The sequence below is a fragment of the Anguilla rostrata genome, chromosome 5 (assembly GCF_018555375.3).
Source record: "Anguilla rostrata isolate EN2019 chromosome 5, ASM1855537v3, whole genome shotgun sequence".
NCBI classification, from domain to species: Eukaryota; Metazoa; Chordata; class Actinopteri; order Anguilliformes; family Anguillidae; genus Anguilla; species Anguilla rostrata.
The window spans coordinates 4,818,052-4,837,438 of NC_057937.1; the positions used below are offsets into that span (position 1 = coordinate 4,818,052).

The 19,387-nt window shown below is 42.2% G+C and overlaps 1 protein-coding gene across 1 annotated transcript; it reads left to right on the forward strand.

Annotated features, from left to right (window-relative positions):
• The first annotated feature begins 416 nt into the window (after positions 1-416).
• Positions 417-15,773, forward strand: si:dkey-21a6.5 (signal peptide, CUB and EGF-like domain-containing protein 2). Its single transcript, XM_064334705.1, has 9 exons — positions 417-835; positions 6,399-6,566; positions 7,916-8,054; positions 8,212-8,300; positions 10,013-10,076; positions 10,438-10,526; positions 11,943-12,055; positions 12,421-12,577; positions 13,967-15,773. Exons 1-9 carry the CDS (start codon positions 733-735, stop codon positions 14,122-14,124), a joined length of 1,080 nt encoding a protein of 359 aa, XP_064190775.1. The 5' UTR covers positions 417-732; the 3' UTR covers positions 14,125-15,773.
• The last annotated feature ends 3,614 nt before the right edge of the window (positions 15,774-19,387 follow it).

A 19,387-nucleotide genomic window follows, 5' to 3' on the forward strand; every position in this document is an offset into this window, starting at 1 on the left:
TGGAATCTAGAACTACTCTGCTACTTCTCTGCGGAGCTTAGACCAAGGCTGCCCAACCCTGTTCCTGGAGATCTACCATCCTGTCGGTTTTCACTCCAGCCCTGACAAAGCACACCTCATTCAACAGCTAGATAATCTTAAGAATCAGGTATGCCACCGGGATACAGGAACAGGGTTGGGCAGCCCTGGTTTAGACATCCTGTTCTGCTATGATTTTTCAATTGGAGTTATTCCTGAAATTTTCCGATAATCTCTCCCTAACAGTAGATGGCGGTATACACCTTTACTTGGTGCGAACCTATTCCAGCACAGTAAAGAAGTAGGTGTTGAAAAAGAGGAAGAAGAAGAAATTATAATAAACAAGTCGAAGATATTTGGGCATAGCTATGGATTTATACGGCCGAATGGAGTCACTCGGGTTGAAGAATATACTGTCACTCAATACGATTTTATATAACTCGCTACTATAACTTTTTAGATAAAACTATCGAGTTTATTTTGAGTTGTAACATTAACACATTACAGAAATATGTAAATTGAAACTAAACATTGCGGTATACATTATTAAAAACATTTACCTCTGGTCAAACCCCTTTTTCAGCCAACAACTGGTTCGCCAGCTAAGTAGAATCACATGATACCTTTTATGTCATATGACAAACGAACCGATGTGGAGTTGCTCTGTGGTTCAGCCGTGACACTAGCGCGGAGAAATCAGAGAGATGAACACTGATGAAGGCTGTGTTCTCCCTCATCCGCAGTGATCGGACAAATATGCGGAACATGGGACGAAATCTGGAGACGTTCGCCGTGGTTACCGCCGTTTGCTTTATAGGTGAGCACTCAAACTGCTGAAAGATACGCGGAAACAAGGCTGAAACATGAAAGTTTGTGTTCGTTTAAATACCGTCTGCAGTCGTTTTAACATTCAGTAACTGGTTTGTTTTTGCGCCTATTGAGTTTAGCGAAACTTAGGGAGGAAAAATTAACTGGAAGTAACTAATACAAATACTCAGGAAAATGCGAGCTTGAGCTGCTACTTGAAGGCTTGCGTTCTGCCTGAGGGAAGATCTCGTGATGCAGGCGAGGCGTCTAATTCAAACATGATTCACTTAATTAACATTAAGGTCAGGGTGAAAACGTTTGTCGAAGATGGAAGAATTGCATCCGTTTTTCAGATTGCCAAAAGCATCTGGTTGGTAGTGGACCTCTGGTTTCTATTATTGAACGTTTGTTTTTGTCTCCCGAATAGACTGTTTGGATGTTATAAAGCGAATAAATGTGTGGGCTTGCCTGCATGGTGGTTCGTCTGAATAGGACTGTCTTTGGTATTGACCAGAAAAAAATGTAATTTATAGTGTAAGGAAGTTCACTTTTTCAATTAACAGTATATTTCAACAACATACGCCATAGTAACAACAAACAACACACTAAATGAAATTGACTCAGTCAACCGTAACGAGTTACCGTACAATGCAAAGGGTCGTTCTGAATCATATGTGCAATGTCTGTAGGCGTGAAACAAGAATAAATAGAAGGAGAATAAGAAAACAAACAAAAAAGGAAGTTCGCTTGTGATTTGCCCGATTGGACCAGAACACGTGTTAATTCTATTTAGACTGCGGTCTGGGTCTTGGAGGTTTGTGTGAAATTTCTTTTAGATAAATTCACACACACCTTGAATTTAATGAGTGAATTGTGCGGAACGCAACATGTAGTCTCGTGAATTCTGGTCTGCAAGCACGCTGTTGTGTTACGTGTAGGAATATTACCAGATTTTTTTTCTTTTCATTTTCTTCTTGTTCAGTCCGTCTGCAGACCATTAAGCATAGGCCACCAAGAGCTGTTTGTTGGTAATAATAAGAAGGACACAATGTAATGCAAAATCATTTTCAACAAGGGGTTGCTGGTTCAGAATCTCGTATGGAGTTATTCTGTGCGAGGCAACCAAAATAAAACCGATTATCCTGCCGTGACAAATACCTATATTGTTTTTAATAACATTCTCAGAGATGATTCCTTCATATGTTTATATTTTTGCCAGATGGTGACCCTTTCATCAAATGTTATCACACGATGTGAGCTTGGAAAGTAGCCTATATTTATTTCATGGCAAAGTTTGGCCAAACTGCCTGTAAACAGCAATTAACAGGTTAACAGTAGCATTTCATCATCATCATCATCATTATCTCTGATCTTTGTTTAAACAGCGTTTGCTGGTTTTTGCTGTTTTGGTTAAGTTACTGTGGCTATTCTACGTTGCAGCATTTAGCAGGTGTCACCCCTGTCTTGTTTAATTGGTATTGTGTACAGAAGAAACCCCCTTGTTTTGTCTGCTTCATTTTATGGGTGAAATATCTTAGTTTTCTGCGTCTGTGTTGGCCTATTTATCTATCGGTAGGTTTTTGGGTAAAAGTTCTATTCGAAATACAATGAAAGCTTTCATCAAAGGTAGTTTCTCATAATGGGCAAGAATTTTTTTTGATTTTTAAAAAATTATTGCTTATAATTTTTTTTCATTAGTTACAATTTTTAACTCCGCTCTGCCGCGTTGTATTTCTGTATTACTCTATTTTTCATCTCTCAGAATATTTCTCATGCGTCATCTTGCTGGGAAAACGAGAACTTGTGTCACTGATGCTTCAGAACTGTGTTTTTTCCCCCAAAAGTTCCTTTGAGGTGACACGTCTACAAATAAGCAGCCTATTCACTTGCCTATTTCATAAAAAACCCCTTTTTCTGGCCAGTTTGATTTTATTATGACTGGGTAATTTCATTATAAATTGACAGGAAATTGCCTGTTGGCCTTTTCCTGTTTTCGCCTTTATGTTGTGTACTCATCCACGTGCAGATGGTTAAAGTAGAAACATTAGTTGTTTTTTTCCCCCAGAAACACCCTGTGCTAAATCCTTTTTGCCCATCTAACTTAACAGGGGGGCAGTCAGGTTACCATGGCGATTACATATAGTGCAGATTTCATAGAAGAATTATTGAGGGGACGTATGAACTTTGACAGCATGTCTGAAACTTTGAAGCTTTTACTTTTTCTCAACAAAATTTTTTTATACAGTGACACCCTCTTGCCATCGACCTTGATTGACTTAATACTGACATCTTGTGAATAAAGAACCTTTCGTTTAGAGGGGGGAGAGAGGAAGAAGGGACACTTTGAAAACTTGATGCCCTTGCTAGCTGTTAGCCAGGGACAATAAACAAACACAGTGATGTTCAGACTCGCCGGTATCATTGATCATAAGTTTTTGTTATTTATCCGACATATTTATTTAACTGAAATAAATATTTATAGATGTGTTTTTGTGAATTGGCATCAAAATGGTTAGAGTATTTCTTCTTGGCTAAATTTCTATGATATATGCTATGTTTCCTGCCACAGAAGATAAGCCGTGTATAAGCATCCTTTTGTAAAAGCATCATTAAAAAATTTTATCATCAAGGGTTTCACAGAGTTTTTGTTGATAAAACAATTTTTGCAAATGTACTTAATGTGACTTCCTGTTAAGTGAGGTTAAAAATCTAATTGAGAGAGCTTGGTCCAAAGTTAAACTTTTTTTGTGTGGCTCTTGTCAGAAGAGTTTTGCAAATATAGTTACGGGGATTTTTTGGGTGTCGTTTATCTTTTTTTGTGAGTTTATTTTGGATGAAAAATAGTGAAGTGAAAATAGTGAACAATTCTCCAGCTGCAAACGTAAAACCAGGTAGTTTCAACATCGGCAGTCTGATTTAGTGTGATGTTGTACTCTTCTATTTTTTTATCATTGACTAGTTTTTCTGTTTCCTTAATTTATTCTTTTTTTATTTATTTTTCTTTTTCAGGGATAATCAGTTATAATTTTGCCCTGAACACATAATCTCCACAGTTTAAAACAGTCTCCAGAGAAACTCACACGGCTGAATTAAAATGTGTGACTGACTAACTGCATTGATAGGAATTCAAGAAAATGTGCTGTGAAAACTAGACCCTGTTCTTACAGTGTGGATAGTTCCTTTATACAGTTTTCTCAACCCAAGATTTTTTGGCCTAGTTAGGCCTACTCGAAACAGATTGTCCAGATTTAGGATAAGAACATTAGCACAACAATCTCTGTTTTCAAGTGTATAAGCAAGGGAAGGAATTCAAGTGAGGCATTTAGAGTCTAATTATTAAAGGTCATATGACCTACTTGGGAGTAATTGCATTTCTCCACTGGGTGTTTTTTGCTCTGAACAGGGGTGCACTCCAGTCCCGCTGGGCTGGTTTCGGTTCTGACCATTTACTGCAGTTTTAGTTTTCTGACAGCTGCGTAAACTACACTAACTCTAACCCTAACCATAAAAATAGCAATGAGTCTGTCTTGCTTGCTCTAAATAGGCCTAGTAATATTGGGTAGTTTCATCTTCTGAAACAGAAGGTTTGTAATCACCTGAAAACTAACATTTTTGGAAGTCCTTTCATTCCTGTAATGGTTTCTGCAGTTAAATGGTGCTGTCAACCTCCCAGCAACTTCCAACTCTTACCAGACAACCCTTACAACCGTTGCCTGAGTAACCTTACCCAGTTATAAGACCAGTTGTATTTTTGGCTGGACCACAACAGCCAGCCCTACAAACGCGAATGTCTGTGACTGACTGAGTGGCTGAGTGATGTTACACCATTGGTCGGCCGAGTTATGAAGTTACACCATTGGTTGACCGGAGAGGTCCAGCCATGTACTAGGTTTTGACCTGGTCTTGTTTAAATGCCATTTTGGACGCTTCAGTGCCAATGACAGCTTCCTCCATACCAGCTGAGGCTGACCCAGCTCCCTGAATAAGTGGTTTATTTTCAGTGACTCGAGGTCAAACGGTCTGTTTTTTTGGTGGTTGTTCTGCGTGACTGCTCTTCTTAACCACCTTTCCTGTTCTGTAGCTTGCAGTCAGGTGTGCGTGTTGTTGGACTCACTCCAGTGTGGAGGGAGAAGGCCTCTCTGGTGTTCGCAGGCATATAATCAGCTTTGCAGTACAGAAAAACAACTTTGATCAACAAAAAAAAAAAAAAAGTTCCCTGACATGCATATGTATAAATTTTTTTTTGATTGCGGTTAAAGCGTCAATTAAGCGGAACTGGAGACGGCTGGCTGTCGCCGCACACCTGTCCTCGCTAAAACAGGGTTGGTTTTAAGAGAACACTCAGCTGAAGTTGCTGTCGCTACATGAAGCCGTGTTGTCCTGTTGACACAACGCACGCGCGCGAGTCTCAGAAGCTGTACATGAACAGTTGTTCATGCGTGTTCAGTTCTTTTTATTCGTTCTTCTGCTGTCTGCCATGTTGTTGTTGACTGCACGAGAGAGAGAGAATACAGGACATGAGGACAGTGGAATGTCTGTTGCTCAGCTGATTATTTGGGCGTGGTCTTCTGCAAACAACGGGTTACATTGAGACAGTCAGAGGGAGATCATTTGCTAGTTCCAGCTCTTTTTTTTTTCTTTCTTTTTTTGCTTTCTGACTGTTGTTCTTTGTGTGCGACTCCGGACTCATGATGACCGCACTGACCCCTCCCCTCTCGTGACAGCAGCAGTTGATTTATCCACATTCGCGCGGCTAGACAGATGTCTGCGTTTGTTTGTTTACTGGCTTCTGCCTTTGGCTTGGATGGTGACTGTGAGAAGTAGTTTTGCTTTCACACTCAAAACGCAAACCGCGTCACCACTGTATTTCAGATTTTTTGTTTTTGCTGAGCATCCCGGACGATCCCACGCTCAAGCTGTCAACACTGAGAGGGTTCCTGACGGCTGACAGTCTGGTTCTTCCCTGGCTGAACCGCACCAGGAGTTGACCTACAGAAATGACGAAAAGAGCTTCACTTTGAAAGTGAAATTACCTGACTTCGTATCTGTGCTTTTTACACACGAGTTTCTTTCAGTGCAGTGGTTTTCTGATCATAAGCTCAATGACCTGCCACCACCAGTGCTACCTTCAACACACCCACCAGAGCTCCTCCTTACATACCAGACCAGAACCAAGAAAATGGTACTTAAAAAAAAAAAAAAACCTTAATTGTCTGGTTTAGATAAGGAATAAACATTCAGTTGTAACATGGTTATTTATTCATTTTCTAAGTGCTTTACTGCATATTCCAATAGTTACAACCTATTCGGCTGCTAAGATGGATATGTGTCCACTGTGAGGCAATGTTACATTCGAACCCGGTTAATTCAGGACCAGAAGTCACAATCAAATGTTATTGGTTTAATGACTGACCAATTAGAATTGACCCCATTAATCTATGAACAAATCTGAGGCAATAGCACAAAAAAGTAACTCCACTGAATTTTGTCTCCTCTCTCTCTCTCTCCCTCTCCCCCTCTCTCTCTCTCCCTCTCCCTCTCTCTCTCTCTCTCTCTCTCCCTCGCTCTCTCAGGTGTGGTGGTTGGCCAGACCACGCTCGCCCCCGCCGTGACGAACTCCACGGTGGACGCGAACGTGACGATGACCACGCCCGTCACGCTCACCCCCACCGTCTCCGCCTGCTCTGCCTTCAACGTGTCCACCTGTGAGGTGTGCTCCCCAGGATCCTACTATGACAACGGTATGCCCCGCCCGCATCACCTCCCCCCCCCCCCCCCCATGTGTTTCCATGGATACGCTGAATGTGGGAACCTGTGCCTCTTAATCGATATCAAGATGGCGGTTCAGCTTCCCACAGCGCCGGTGCAGCCGCCTAACTTCGTCCATAAGAGAGTGTGTGTCACTCAAAGTGAAACACGTTTCTTTATAACTTAAACTGTGGAAATTTTGTGGGTTTTCTGGGTGCTGAAAACCACACAAAGTGTGATTTAATATACTGGTTTCAGATGCCACAATTCAGCCTTTTCACCTGAAAACACTTCCCAATTTCCTTCACAAATGACGACTAGAAGGCTCAGTGTCGTTGTCCTGCAGGACAGTGTTCCTCCTTGTGTGAACAAAGAACCTTTTTGTACATACAATCATTGTTTTGTTTAGTTTTTTAGTGTGAAGTTTACCTTGTCATTTTGTTTTCTTTCTAAATGTCACATCCATAATGCCAGTATTGCTGGCAGATTTATTTATTTATTTATTTAAATCAGTGGCCATATTGCATTCATTGTGTGTTACGTGGGCAGATCGCCCATGTTTACATCACATATCATCTCGAAAGCAGAACGAGGAAAACCACTGCAGGAACAGGAACAACAGTCTTCTGTTGTCAATCGTCGCCCTGGGAAACCCTGGAAAGAACCATCCCTGTTACAACCACAGCCTTATGACTCCTATGACTCCTATGACTCCTATGACTCCTATGACTCTTATAGCTCTCAGGCACAAGGCTGCTCTCATCTGTGAAGTGAGCTGTGCTCATGTTCTGTATGTGAGCGTGGAGTCTGTGTGCCACCTTACCTCTGTGCTGTCGCGGGTGATGGCGGCGGTTAGCACGATGGCTCTAGCGCTTTAGCGCGATGGCTTTAGCATGATGGCTTTAGTGCGATGGCTGTAGCGTTTTAGCACGATGGCTTTAGCGTTTTAGCACGATGGCTTTAGAGTTTTAGCGCGATGGCTTTAGCGGTTTAGGACGATGGCTGTAGCGTTTTAGCACGATGGTTTTAGCCGAATGGCTTTAGCGGTTTAGCACGATGGCTGTAGCGGTTTAGCACGATGGCTGTAGCGTTTTAGCACGATGGCTGTAGCGGTTTAGCACGATGGCTGTAGCGTTTTAGCACGATGGCTTTAGCGGTTTAGGACGATGGCTGTAGCGTTTTAGCACGATGGTTTTAGCCGAATGGCTTTAGCGGTTTAGCACGATGGCTTTAGCGTTTTAGCGTAATGGCTGTAGCGTTTTAGCGCTTTAGCGCGGTGGCTTTAACGTGACGGCTGTAGCGTTTTAGCGCTTTAGCGGTGACTCCCTGCCCCTCCCCTCAGAAACGCTGCTGTGCTCGTGCTGCCCGGAGTCGGGCCTGTGCCTGCAGCCCGAGGCCTGCCCGGCCTGTGAGAGGGGATTCTACCAGCCGCTCAGCGGCCAGCTGCACTGCCTGCCCTGCCGACAGGGCTCCTACAGCAAGTGAGTATAACACGCACACGCGTGTACAAATATATACACATACACTCACACACAAACGCACACTCACTCACACTCACTCTCACACACACACGCAAGCATAAGCACACAAACACACACACACACACAATGCTGATGAAATCCTCTCTCTCACTCTCAGTGTTACAGGTAGCAGTACATGCCAGTCCTGCCCAGCTGGATCCTTTGCTAACACCACAGGGTCAGAGACCTGCAGAAACTGCTCCGCAGGTACGCACACCTGCACGCTGTACCCTGGGACACTGCCCCCTGGCTGACACATTGTGTACTGCATTTACACACTGGCTAACAGGCTGTGTGTTGGATATTCTAAATGATCTGCGTGGCATGAGTGTAGAGATTAGACTATTCTGTGCTGATGTTAGAAGATAAAATGATGTTTTATCACCCCCAAAGGGATTTTCTTCCTTGCGCATACATACAGAACTGTAGGCAGGACACATTACATGTAAAACAGTGGACTGTGCTAAATTTCACACTATTTGTGCGAATATAGAGACAAGTCTACAAGCTGGTAAATAGTAGAAAAACAGTTAAAAAAAAAAAAAGAGCTGTTGTAAAATGACTGGTTCAGAAAGTGTTCTCTTCTTCCCCTTATTTGAGTACAGATGGAATGATTATAGGTAATTTCCCAACACTGGGGAGGAAACAAAAAAAAATAGTTGATGATTTTTCTATCATATGACTCAATTGCACAAGGCCCTGAAAAGTGTGGGATGTTATTGCATTGTGACCCCTGACCCCACAGCTCTGTCAGAACCATCATTACACTGAGCACCCTGACTATGCTTTTCAGACTTTGTAACTTTCAAAAGTCCCCCTGCCCCCTACACACTGTTTAGTAGACACAATCAGAGACTGGACTGAAAAGAATCAGTACGCAAATAATAAAATTTAAAAAAAAGTTCTCTCTGTGTGGAAGTTGGCTTGTTGACATTCTTGCTGTGGGGGTGCTTGTCTTGTATAGTTACATGCTGCAAAAATGGCTTCTGAAGGACAATTGACCCTCCTTGAACTTGATAATCTGCATGTTTGTTTTCAGATCAGTTTGCACACTGGAATTCGAACCAGGATGCCTTTGTCATAACCAGTATTCTGCATGTTCGTTTTCAGACCAGTTTGTACACTGGTTATATAAAACAAAAGTTTTCTTTCAGCTTTTTAAATGATTTGAGATTATTTTAAACTGTTCACACTATTACATTCCATTAGATTGTGTTACACGCCCTGCTAACATGCAGCTGGGTGTGTCACATTCCGATCAGTCTGGCCGGGACTAAACCTTGAAGAGAAAATGCGTCATTCCAATAATCTCACATAATAATCTCACATAAACCAATTTTTTTCTTCCACATTGTTTTATGTTCTATCTGTTTCATATCTTTTGTATGAGTGCTTGCATGCTCATAATCGCTGGTGTATTTATAGTTAGGAGATGAGTGTTTGAATGCTACTAATCACTGGTGTGCTTGTAGTCAGGGGGATGAGTGTTTGAATGTCACTAATCACTGGTGTGTTTGTAGTCAGGGGGATGAGTGTTTGAATGTGACTAATCGCTGGTGTGTTTTCAGGCTTTTAGTGGGGAAGTGCATTCCTGAAGTGTCCAAGGGAAGTTCTTGAAGTGAGGGATGAGTGCTCTCCTGTACTATCGCTGTGTGAGTTTGTGTCAGTGTGGATGAGTGTTTGATGTCTATCTCCGCGTGGTGTGTTTTAAGCCTAAAGGGAGGTGTTAACGTCAAATGCATGGTGTAGTTTAAGTCTGAGGCCGAGAGTTAGTTGTAATGTAACCCAGGCTGTAGGGCGTGAGTGGATGATTTTATGTGTTGGTGGCGATAAGTGTTTGAATGTCACTAATCGCTGGTGTGTTTGTAGTCGGGGGGATGAGTGTTTGAATGTCACTAATCGCTGGTGTGTTTTCTCAGGCTTTTACTCGTTGGGGCCAAATGCCACTTCCTGTGAGCCGTGTCCACAGGGAACGTTCTGCAAGTGAGTGACAGACATGAGGCGGTCCTCCTCTGAGCCTGCGTGCGTGTGTGAGTGTGTGAGTGCGTGTGTGCGTGCGTGTGTGCGTGTGTGCGTGCATGCGTGTGCGCGCGTGTGCATGTGTTTTTAAGCCTACTAAATGGGAGGCTGTGTAACCAACAGGGTACAAACTGGGTAATTGGAGCTGAAAAAGTTTAAAAGCCCCCCCCTGTAGGACACCATGAGAGTTAGTGGGGTGGGGGGGGGGGGTTAGAAGAACTGTAAACCCCAGGGCTGTAGGGGGCAGTGGAGTGAGGAATTAGATTTTATTGGTGTTGTGTGTGTGGTCCCTTTTTGGAGATTAATTGCTCTTACCCCCTTACAGTTCCTCCAGGTGTCCCATGTGCCAGCTCTGCCCCGTGGGCACGGAGACCCTGCAGGCCGCCTCCAAAGACTGCACGCCCTGTCGCCCAGGTAACCAGACCCATCCCTGTGATCACCGCGGGGCATGTGGCTGATTCAGTCCAACAGCGAACGTCCTTAAATTTAAATAAACAAACCAGTCAGCAGGAGTTTCTTGGGCAAGAGTTTCTGGTTAATTGAAATTTTAATTGTATTGGACGTTCGTTTTGTCATCTGCGGACGTGTAGTTTTTCCGGTTTTCTCCGGTGAGGGTGGAGTGATTTGCGCTTAGATTGAATAGCTCCCAGTCCCACCCTCCTTGCTGATTAAATCAGTGGCGATTCCACTGAATCTGAGATGCATTCAGTACACAGAGTACTTCGGACGGAGGGCACTTTGCTGATGAAAGAGAGGTTTGGGTCGGAGCGCTGTTTGTCTGCGTATCAGTGGGCTTTCGAGGGAAGCTGGCCGCTCTGTTTTTGTTCTTCTTCCCCGTTCTCTTAATCGAAGTCCTCGCTTGCCACGCCCGCCGTGAAACCACCGTAGCCAGATCGCGCTCGAAAACCGCGCCGCGGCTGAGCGGGCCGCAGCGAAGCGTGAAAACCCGCTCTCCTCCCGATCCGTGGCACGCACACGCATTCAGCGTCTTAAGCTTCCCAGGCCAGCATTCTGATTGGCTCTGGGGTCACATGGTTTGCCTGTCATATTTGTCCCGTGCCACTTGAGTTCGTGTTTTTGCATTCTGGACATTCAGTTCAGCTCTGTTTACTCGTTAGCGCGTTAGCAGCTGCTCTGTGTGTCCAATGCATCCCTCACTGGGCCTGTGAAGACTTTAGCATGTTAAAACAAGAGGCTTTTGTCTTCAATGCCGCTTATTTTCTGCATCTGATTCTTGTATTTGTGTTACTGAGGTAACAGGAAGTTTATTATTAGAGAGGTGGTGCAAGGACCGCTCAATAGTTCCTTCGGAAATATTGTATTTAGGCCTGGGCTCTGTCAGGCTGTAGCAGTGAGTAGTCAGTATTTTGGTCTGAGTGGCGGTTAGGGTATCTATGGTCCGAAGGTAGCGTAATTCAGCGATCTGATTGGGCGTACTGAAGGGTTGGTGAGCTGATCTGTGGCAGATGAGGTGGTGGTTAGTGCTGATCTGATTGGTCATACTAGTGGGGTAGTGGGCTGATGTGATGTCCATACTGAGGGGTAGTAGCTGATCTGATTGGTCATACTGAGATGGTAGGGCTGATCTGATTGGTCCATACTGAGATGGGTTAGGGGCGATCTGATGATCATACGAGGAGGGGGTTAGTGGGCTGATCTGATTGGTCCATACTGAGGATGGGGGTTAGTGGGCTGATCTGATTGGTCCATACTGAGGATGGGGGTTAGTGGGCTGATCTGATTGGTCCATACTGAGGATGGGGGTTAGTGGGCTGATCTGATTGGTCCATACTGAGGATGGCGATGCTGTTTCTCCTCTGCTTCTGACAGGCATGCACAAGGCCGCCCGCCAAACCATGTGCCAGATCTGCACCAGCGGCTTCTACCAGATCCGCTGGGGGCAGGAGTCCTGCAACATCTGCCCCGAGAATCACTACTGCCCCGTGAGTACCCCCGTTACCCCAGCACTAAGACTATTGCCCCCTGAACACAATAAATAGCCCTTATGATATCATTATTGCCTTGAGGACAATTAGTGCACTGTAAGTATGTCACAATTTCTCTGACACTACCACTATACCTTGCTATTTTCAGTTTTACAATCCACGGTTATAAACTTTGAAAAATCCTGATTTTAGTCACATTCTGTGATGCGATGTAGCACATTCCAAATCCCTCTGTTTTCCAGCCATTTGAAAGTATTCAAAGAAATAGTCTGAAATAGTTTATAATAAAAATAGTATATCTGTGCTCAGTGGTGCTCCAGGCAGGGTTCCTTAAAGCCCCGTACCCCTCTTTTCTGCCCCAGAGTCCGGATGTGAACCCCATCCAGTGCCCCAACGATGCCTTCTGTCCCGAGGGCAGCATCGCCCCGGGGTACTGCATGGAGACCTTCTTCCGAAAGGCGGGGGAGAACTGTGAGCTGGCCCCCGTCACCATCGCCCTGCTGGTCATCGCAGGCGGAAGTACGTACTCAATACGGCGGGGTCAGGGGTCAAAGGTCACAGGTCATTGGGGAGGAAGTGTTTATTACTGAAGGGCGGGGTCACTGAGGATGGAAAAACACATCGTACCTCTCCAGGAATAAATCTTACGCAAAACTGGTAAAATAAGAGAGAAATGCGAAAATATTTTCAAAGCCATTTAAAAATCTAAATCCCGCATAGAATGAAGCGTTAGAGGTGGGTCTGTCAGCGTGCAGTCATGGGGGCTTTTGTGCAGTTACACAGATGAATGTCCAGTGTGCACTTTAACTTCCGGACATCCTGGTGCTTCAGTGTTTTTATGATCAGGATTCGCTATCTTCCCTTGCACCGTCCGCTTGTGCCTCTTGCAGATTCTTCTCGCGAACGAACAGCAGAAATAAATAAATAAATGAATAAATAAACGGCGGTTATGTGCTGCAGCGGCGGCCGGTTCTCTGTGTCACGTGACCGTAAATCAGGACCCGGCGGGACCGCGTTCTCTCTCCGTCTCGCCGCCGCCCGCGGTCCGAACACATCCCCGATTCGCTTCGCATACTTCTCCAGCGGTTTATTGACAGACAGGCCGTTTATTCGGTTCTTATGACAGCTGTACAGACCGTATGTATGGCAGGGCGTTTGCATGCTGTTACAAGATGGCTCCTAATTGGATAAATCGGCCAATAGAAGCATTGAATAGAAAAATGAGTTAAACTAATACCCCCACATTCACAGCATAATTACTGCTCAGAATCATCATCCTATTTCTGCTTCTCATTTATGTGATATAGGCCACAAAGGCTTTAGTGATTAAATATTATTACTGTTCCACTGTTCTGAAATTAATTCTAATTAACGGGTGTCAAAATTTCTGCACAATTTCTTCCATCTAACACGCTTAGTTCCTATGTTATTGTGTATGTACAAATGTCCCCTTGGGGCTTATAAATGTCACAAAGACTTTGCCTCCACTTTGCTGTGTTAAGTGCACTGTGTCAGCTCATATAGCCCTGAGCAGTTTGTTGTGTTAAGTTCACTGTCTGGTCATAGAACCCCGAGCAGTTTTGTTGAGTTACACGCAGTGTTTATCCTCCCCCTTTGGTATTACTGAACGCTGTGTGGGTCTTCCTCCTCAGTGGTATTACTGAACGCTGTGTGGGTCTTCCTCAGTGCTGGTGCTGAATGCTGTGCTGCTCTTCCTCCTCGGTGCTGGTGCTGAACGTTGTGCTGCTCTTCCTCCTCAGTTCTGGTGCTGAACGCTGTGCTGCTCTTCCTCCTCAGTGCTGGTGCTGAACGTTGTGCTGCTCTTCCTCCTCGGTGCTGCTGCTGAACGTTGTGCTGCTCTTCCTCCTCGGTGCTGGTGCTGAACGCTGTGCTGCTCTTCCTCCTCAGTTCTGGTGCTGATGGCGGTGCTGCTGGTGCTGCGGAGGAGGCGGGACTCGGACGGGGAGCTGTCGCTGTCGCGGGCGCCGCTGCTGCAGAAGGACCGCCCCCCCAGCCGCTTCTACGCCATGCCCGGCGAATCAGAGCCCGTCTACGCCGGCTGGTAACGCCCTGCCGCGGTGCTACTGGACTCTCTGCTGGACAAACTGTTTACTCTCATACACACACACACACACACACACACTCATGCACACACACTCACACACACATACACACTCATACACACACACACACACACCTTCTCTCTCTCTTACACACACACTCACACACTCATACACACACACATACACACTCATACACACACACACACACACACACACACACATACACACTCATACACACACACACACACACACACACACACACATGCACACACACTCATACTGTACACACACACACCTTCTCTCTCTCTTACACACACACACTCACACACTCATATACTGTACACACACACACCTTCTCTCTCTCTTACACACACACACACACACACACACACACACACCTTCTCTCTCTCTTACACACACACTCACACACTCATACACACACCTTCTCACACACACATATACTCTCACAAACACTACACACACACAGACACTCACACCCTCTCAATCACACTCTCACACACGCTACACACGTACACAACACGGAACACTCTCTGGAGCCCCTTCCAAACCTCTGGGACACAGGACCCCAAGATCCTCTCGCTGTTTATTTTTTTTGGTTCTCTCCCTCCCCCTCGCCAGGGACGCTGTGGTGCAACGTCTTCAGTTTTTGTTTTGTTTTTCCCCTCGAACCGGGACCTTACGGAGTCGACGTACACACCTGCGCCTCGCTGCTGTGCCCCAAGGACTAATTCGGTCGCCCAGTGCAGGTGTTCCCGGGGGCATGGTCCGTCACATGCTCTCGAGTGGCCTGCCAGCCCCCCCCCCCCAGCCCCTCCCCCCCCCGTGGGGTGCGCCCTCCGCCAAACGGTTACTTGGCGGTAATAAAGTCAGCGGGACTCTTCTCCCTGCTCCTCGCGTTCCTGTCGTTCTGTCTGTGGTTCTTTTAGCCTTCCTCTCTTCCTCAGGTTTTATTCTCCTCTAATGTGAGGGTTTACACACTTTCCGCGTGTTATAACAGCACATGACACACACTTTCCGAGTGTTATAATGTTACATAAGACTTGCATAAGCACTGGGAACGTTCATTAAAAAAAAAAAAAAAAACTTCTGCTATGTTGACAGGCCTCAGAGGGTGCATTATGTCATAACCTGTATCATAAGTGAAGTTACCATGATGTAGCGCCCTGTCTGTCTGTTGGTATGAGTGTTTATGACCGTGTATTTAGCGCTTATGAAGGTAATACGCAGTGCTTGTAAGTCTTTATATAATTTTTTCAAAGGACCCTCCTTAAATCACATGACAAAATGTTGTTCATATTAATTCCTTCGAGTTCTAACTTTGCACCGTTGAGCTTGTGGCTGTTTTTGACATTCATGTTGTGAATATTTGTTGCTTAAATGTCCACTTATTCTTCAAGTGTTGATCTGTTTGCTGAGGCGGCTTGTTGATTTGTCTGTGTTTAACGTGCATCGCCCATGTCTATGTTCCGTATTAAGATACTTTGATTTGTTTTATTTAACAAAGGACAAAGCTGACACTGTGTTCAAAATTAATAAGGAAAAAAGAAACTTGGCTGGATGTTGAACTGAAACCTGACCTTGCACTATTTCCATGTAAAAACCAATTGCGTATATAAAATGTTTCCCTTGAACTTGTATTTTTCTTGATTTTTAAAAATATTTTTCTCTCTGTGGTCAAGTTGCTGGTATCTTAAATGATTTAAGATAATAAGGACAGACTGAAAGGAGGAATGTATAAATAAGATGAGTTGTTCCCAGGGCCATTTCTTGGTTGTTTTACTGCACCTGAAGCTGATAAACCTCCTGCCTTAAATAACCAATCAAATGTTTTGTGAGACGGAATGCGTCGCTCACTTTGCGCATTGAGTGGCGTTTCGCTTTCATTTCTAACTTTGTTGTTTTGAGTCTTCCGCGTCCAAACGAATTTCAGTGTACTTCAGGGGGATAGAAATATCTGGTCGTCTAAACTACTGCCTTGTTCAAGACGCCACGCTATAAGAGTGATTTTTTTTTCAACGATGAATAAGTTCAGTTTTAATAATTGTGATCTGTAATTGTCACCTATAATTGACACCTCAAAATGAAAACGGAAACTCCTAATAACATGTCACATTCTGGGTGCGTTCTTCAGGGCTGGGTATGAAGAAAAGCAAAGGGTTTACGTGTTCAACAATTGACCACAAGGTGGCGACAGTCTCCCACTTCAGTGAATAAAAATCTGCATTTTTGCTGCTCGAAGGTTTTTGTGAATGAAGCAGCTTTAAGATGCTCTTACTCTGCATTATACTGCTCACATTGTAAATCTGAGAAGACGTTTATGATGGTATCATTTACATTTTGTGGGTCACTCAAAGACACGTTGTTTCTTGTTTTGTCTGATTTCCCTTGGAAGACTGGCTTACAACAGGAGGAATTTATTTCATAGGAAATCTACCAGCATACAAATGATATATTAGGCCTACTACCTCTGAAAAGTGAAATTGTCATGAAATATTTGATTTTGTTTATTACTTGTATTGATGCAAAATTATCTGCATTGTCAATATTGCCTAAAACCCCGAAAGAGTTGTGTTTGTTTGAAGATTAGCAGCAAGAACAGTGCATTTCATGGCAGATAATCCAAAACACACAGGACTACAGATTTACCTTTGTAAACTGAAACATTAAAATAATTTTATTCTGTCATTATTTTCATTTATGTTGATGAACAATCATCTAAATTAGTAATGTGTGATGGTCAAACCAGCAGAAATGTTTGCATCATTGAATAGGAAGTTGATTTTTAAATATTTCTCTCATTCATGCTATTTTAAAAAAAAATCTATATTATTATGAAGCCAGAAATGTTTAGAAATCAATTTAAATGCCTGTAATGTGAGGATTGTACAATCTTGCCTCTTGAGAGTACCTTAATAAAGTTACATTTCTATATTCCTATCCAGGTTAATTTAGGGAGTGTGTCATTTAATTAGGACGTCCTGAAACCTGGATGTTTTTGTTTTGTGAATTTTGTGTTTTTTATTTTTTTACCAGGAATTCAGCGAAATATAAAAGCCTATAGGCTTATGTCCAAAAGGGGAAAAAAAGGCAAAAATTCTAAATACATGTTTTTATCTTTGAAATTGATGTAGCATGAGGTAGGTTTAATAAATCCAAAGAAATAACTTGAATACACAGTGTTTTTAGTAATTTATGATGGGAAAACCTATTTTACCAGGAATTCAGCAAAAAATAAAAGCCTATAGGCTTATGTCCAAAAGGGGAAAAAAAGGTAGGTAGGTTTAATAAATCCAAAGAAATAACTTGAATACACAGTGTTTTTAGTAATTTATGATGGGAAAACCTATTTTACCAGGAATTCAGCAAAATATATAAGCCTATAGGCTTATGTCCAAAAGGGGAAAAAAAGGTAGGTAGGTTTAATAAATCCAAAGAAATAACTTGAATACACAGTGTTTTTAGTAATTTATGATGGAAAAACCTATTTTACCAGGAATTCAGCAAAATATATAAGCCTATAGGCTTATGTCCAAAAGGGGAAAAAAAGGCAAAAATTCTAAATACATGTTTTATCTTTGAAATTGATGTAGCATGAGGTAGGTTTAATAAATCCAAAGAAATAACTTGAATACACAGTGTTTTTAGTAATTTATGATGGGAAAACCTATTTTACCAGGAATTCAGCAAAATATATAAGCCTATAGGCTTATGTCCAAAAGGGGAAAAAAAGGCAAAAATTCTAAATACATGTTTTTATCTTTGAAATTGATGTAGCATGAGGTAGGTTTAATAAATCCAAAGAAATAACTTGAATACACAGTGTTTTTAGTAATTTATGATGGGAAAACCTATTTTACCAGGAATTCAGCAAAATATATAAGCCTATAGGCTTATGTCCAAAAGGGGAAAAAAAGGTAAAAAATCAAGAAATACTAAATACATGTTTGTTAGTAACTTTTACGAATTAGAAAAGCCTACTTTGTAAGCTAGGTTTTATAAATCAGCAAAGTAAATAAGCTTGAATACACGTGTTGTTTTAGATGAATATTTAAGTTCGCATAACAAGATGCAAGGGGAAAAAAATATTTAGAATTCACAAAATAAAGTTATAGCTTATGTCAAAAGGAAGTATATTATAAATCCAAGAATAATAACATGTTTTAGTAATTTAGAGGAAACATTTACGGAATCAGCAAAAATAAGCCAAGTTGCAAAAAAAAGGTAGTAGTTAAAAATAAAGAATAATAAACAGGTTTATAATTTAGAGGAACCTATTTTACGAATTCAGCAAAATAAACCTATGGTTATGTCCAAAAGGGAAAAAGGCAAATTAATAATTTTATTTTGAATTGATGTAGCAATAGGTAATAAATCAAAGAATAACTTGAATACAAGTGTTTTAATTTTATGGGAAAACTATTTTACCAGGAATTCAGCAAATATATAAGCCTATAGCTTTGTCAAGGGAAAAAAGGCAAAATTCTAAATACATTTTATCTTGAAATGATGTACATAGGTGTTTATAATAAAATCGTGTGTGGTTTGAACAGCAATATGATAGTATGCCAAAGGAAAAAGTAGTTTATTAAATCAAGAAATAACTTGAATACACAGTGTTTTTGTAATTTATGATGGAAAACCTATTTTACAGGAATCAGCAAAATATAAAGCCATAGGTTATGTCAAAAGGGGAAAAAAGGTTAAAAGTACGTTATAATTAATAACAAAGAAATAACTGAATACACAGTGTTTTAGTAATTTATGATGGGAAAACTATTTACAGGAATTCAGCAAAATATAAAGCCTATAGGCTTATGTCCAAAAGGAAAAGGAAATTAAATACTGTTTATCTTGAAATGATGTAGTGAGGTAGGTTTAATAAATCCAAGAAATAACTTGAATACACAGTGTTTTAGTAATTATGATGGAAAACTATTTTACAGAATTCAGCAAAAATAAAGCTATGGCTTATGTCCAAAGGGGAAAAAAAAAGTAGGTAGGTTTAATAATCAAAGAATAACTGAATACACGTGTTTTAGATTATGGGAAACCTATTTTACAGGATTCAAAAATTAAGCCTATGGTTATGTCAAAAGGAAAGGAAAAAATGTAGAAGGTAGGAGTTAATAAATCAAAAAACTGAATACACGTGTTTAGTAATTTATGATGGGAAAACTATTTTACCAGGAATCAGCAAATATATAAGCCTATAGCTTATGTCCAAGGAAAAAAAGGCAAATTAAAA

Excerpts from the sequence above, each read along its gene's own strand:
- si:dkey-21a6.5 (XM_064334705.1), top strand. The coding sequence starts at position 733 with ATGAAGGCTGTGTTCTCCCTCATCCGCAGTGATCGGACAAATATGCGG. Across the intron at positions 836-6,398 it reads TACCGCCGTTTGCTTTATAG|GTGTGGTGGTTGGCCAGACC; the intron begins GTGAGCACTCAA and ends TCGCTCTCTCAG. Across the intron at positions 10,077-10,437 it reads CCACAGGGAACGTTCTGCAA|TTCCTCCAGGTGTCCCATGT; the intron begins GTGAGTGACAGA and ends ACCCCCTTACAG.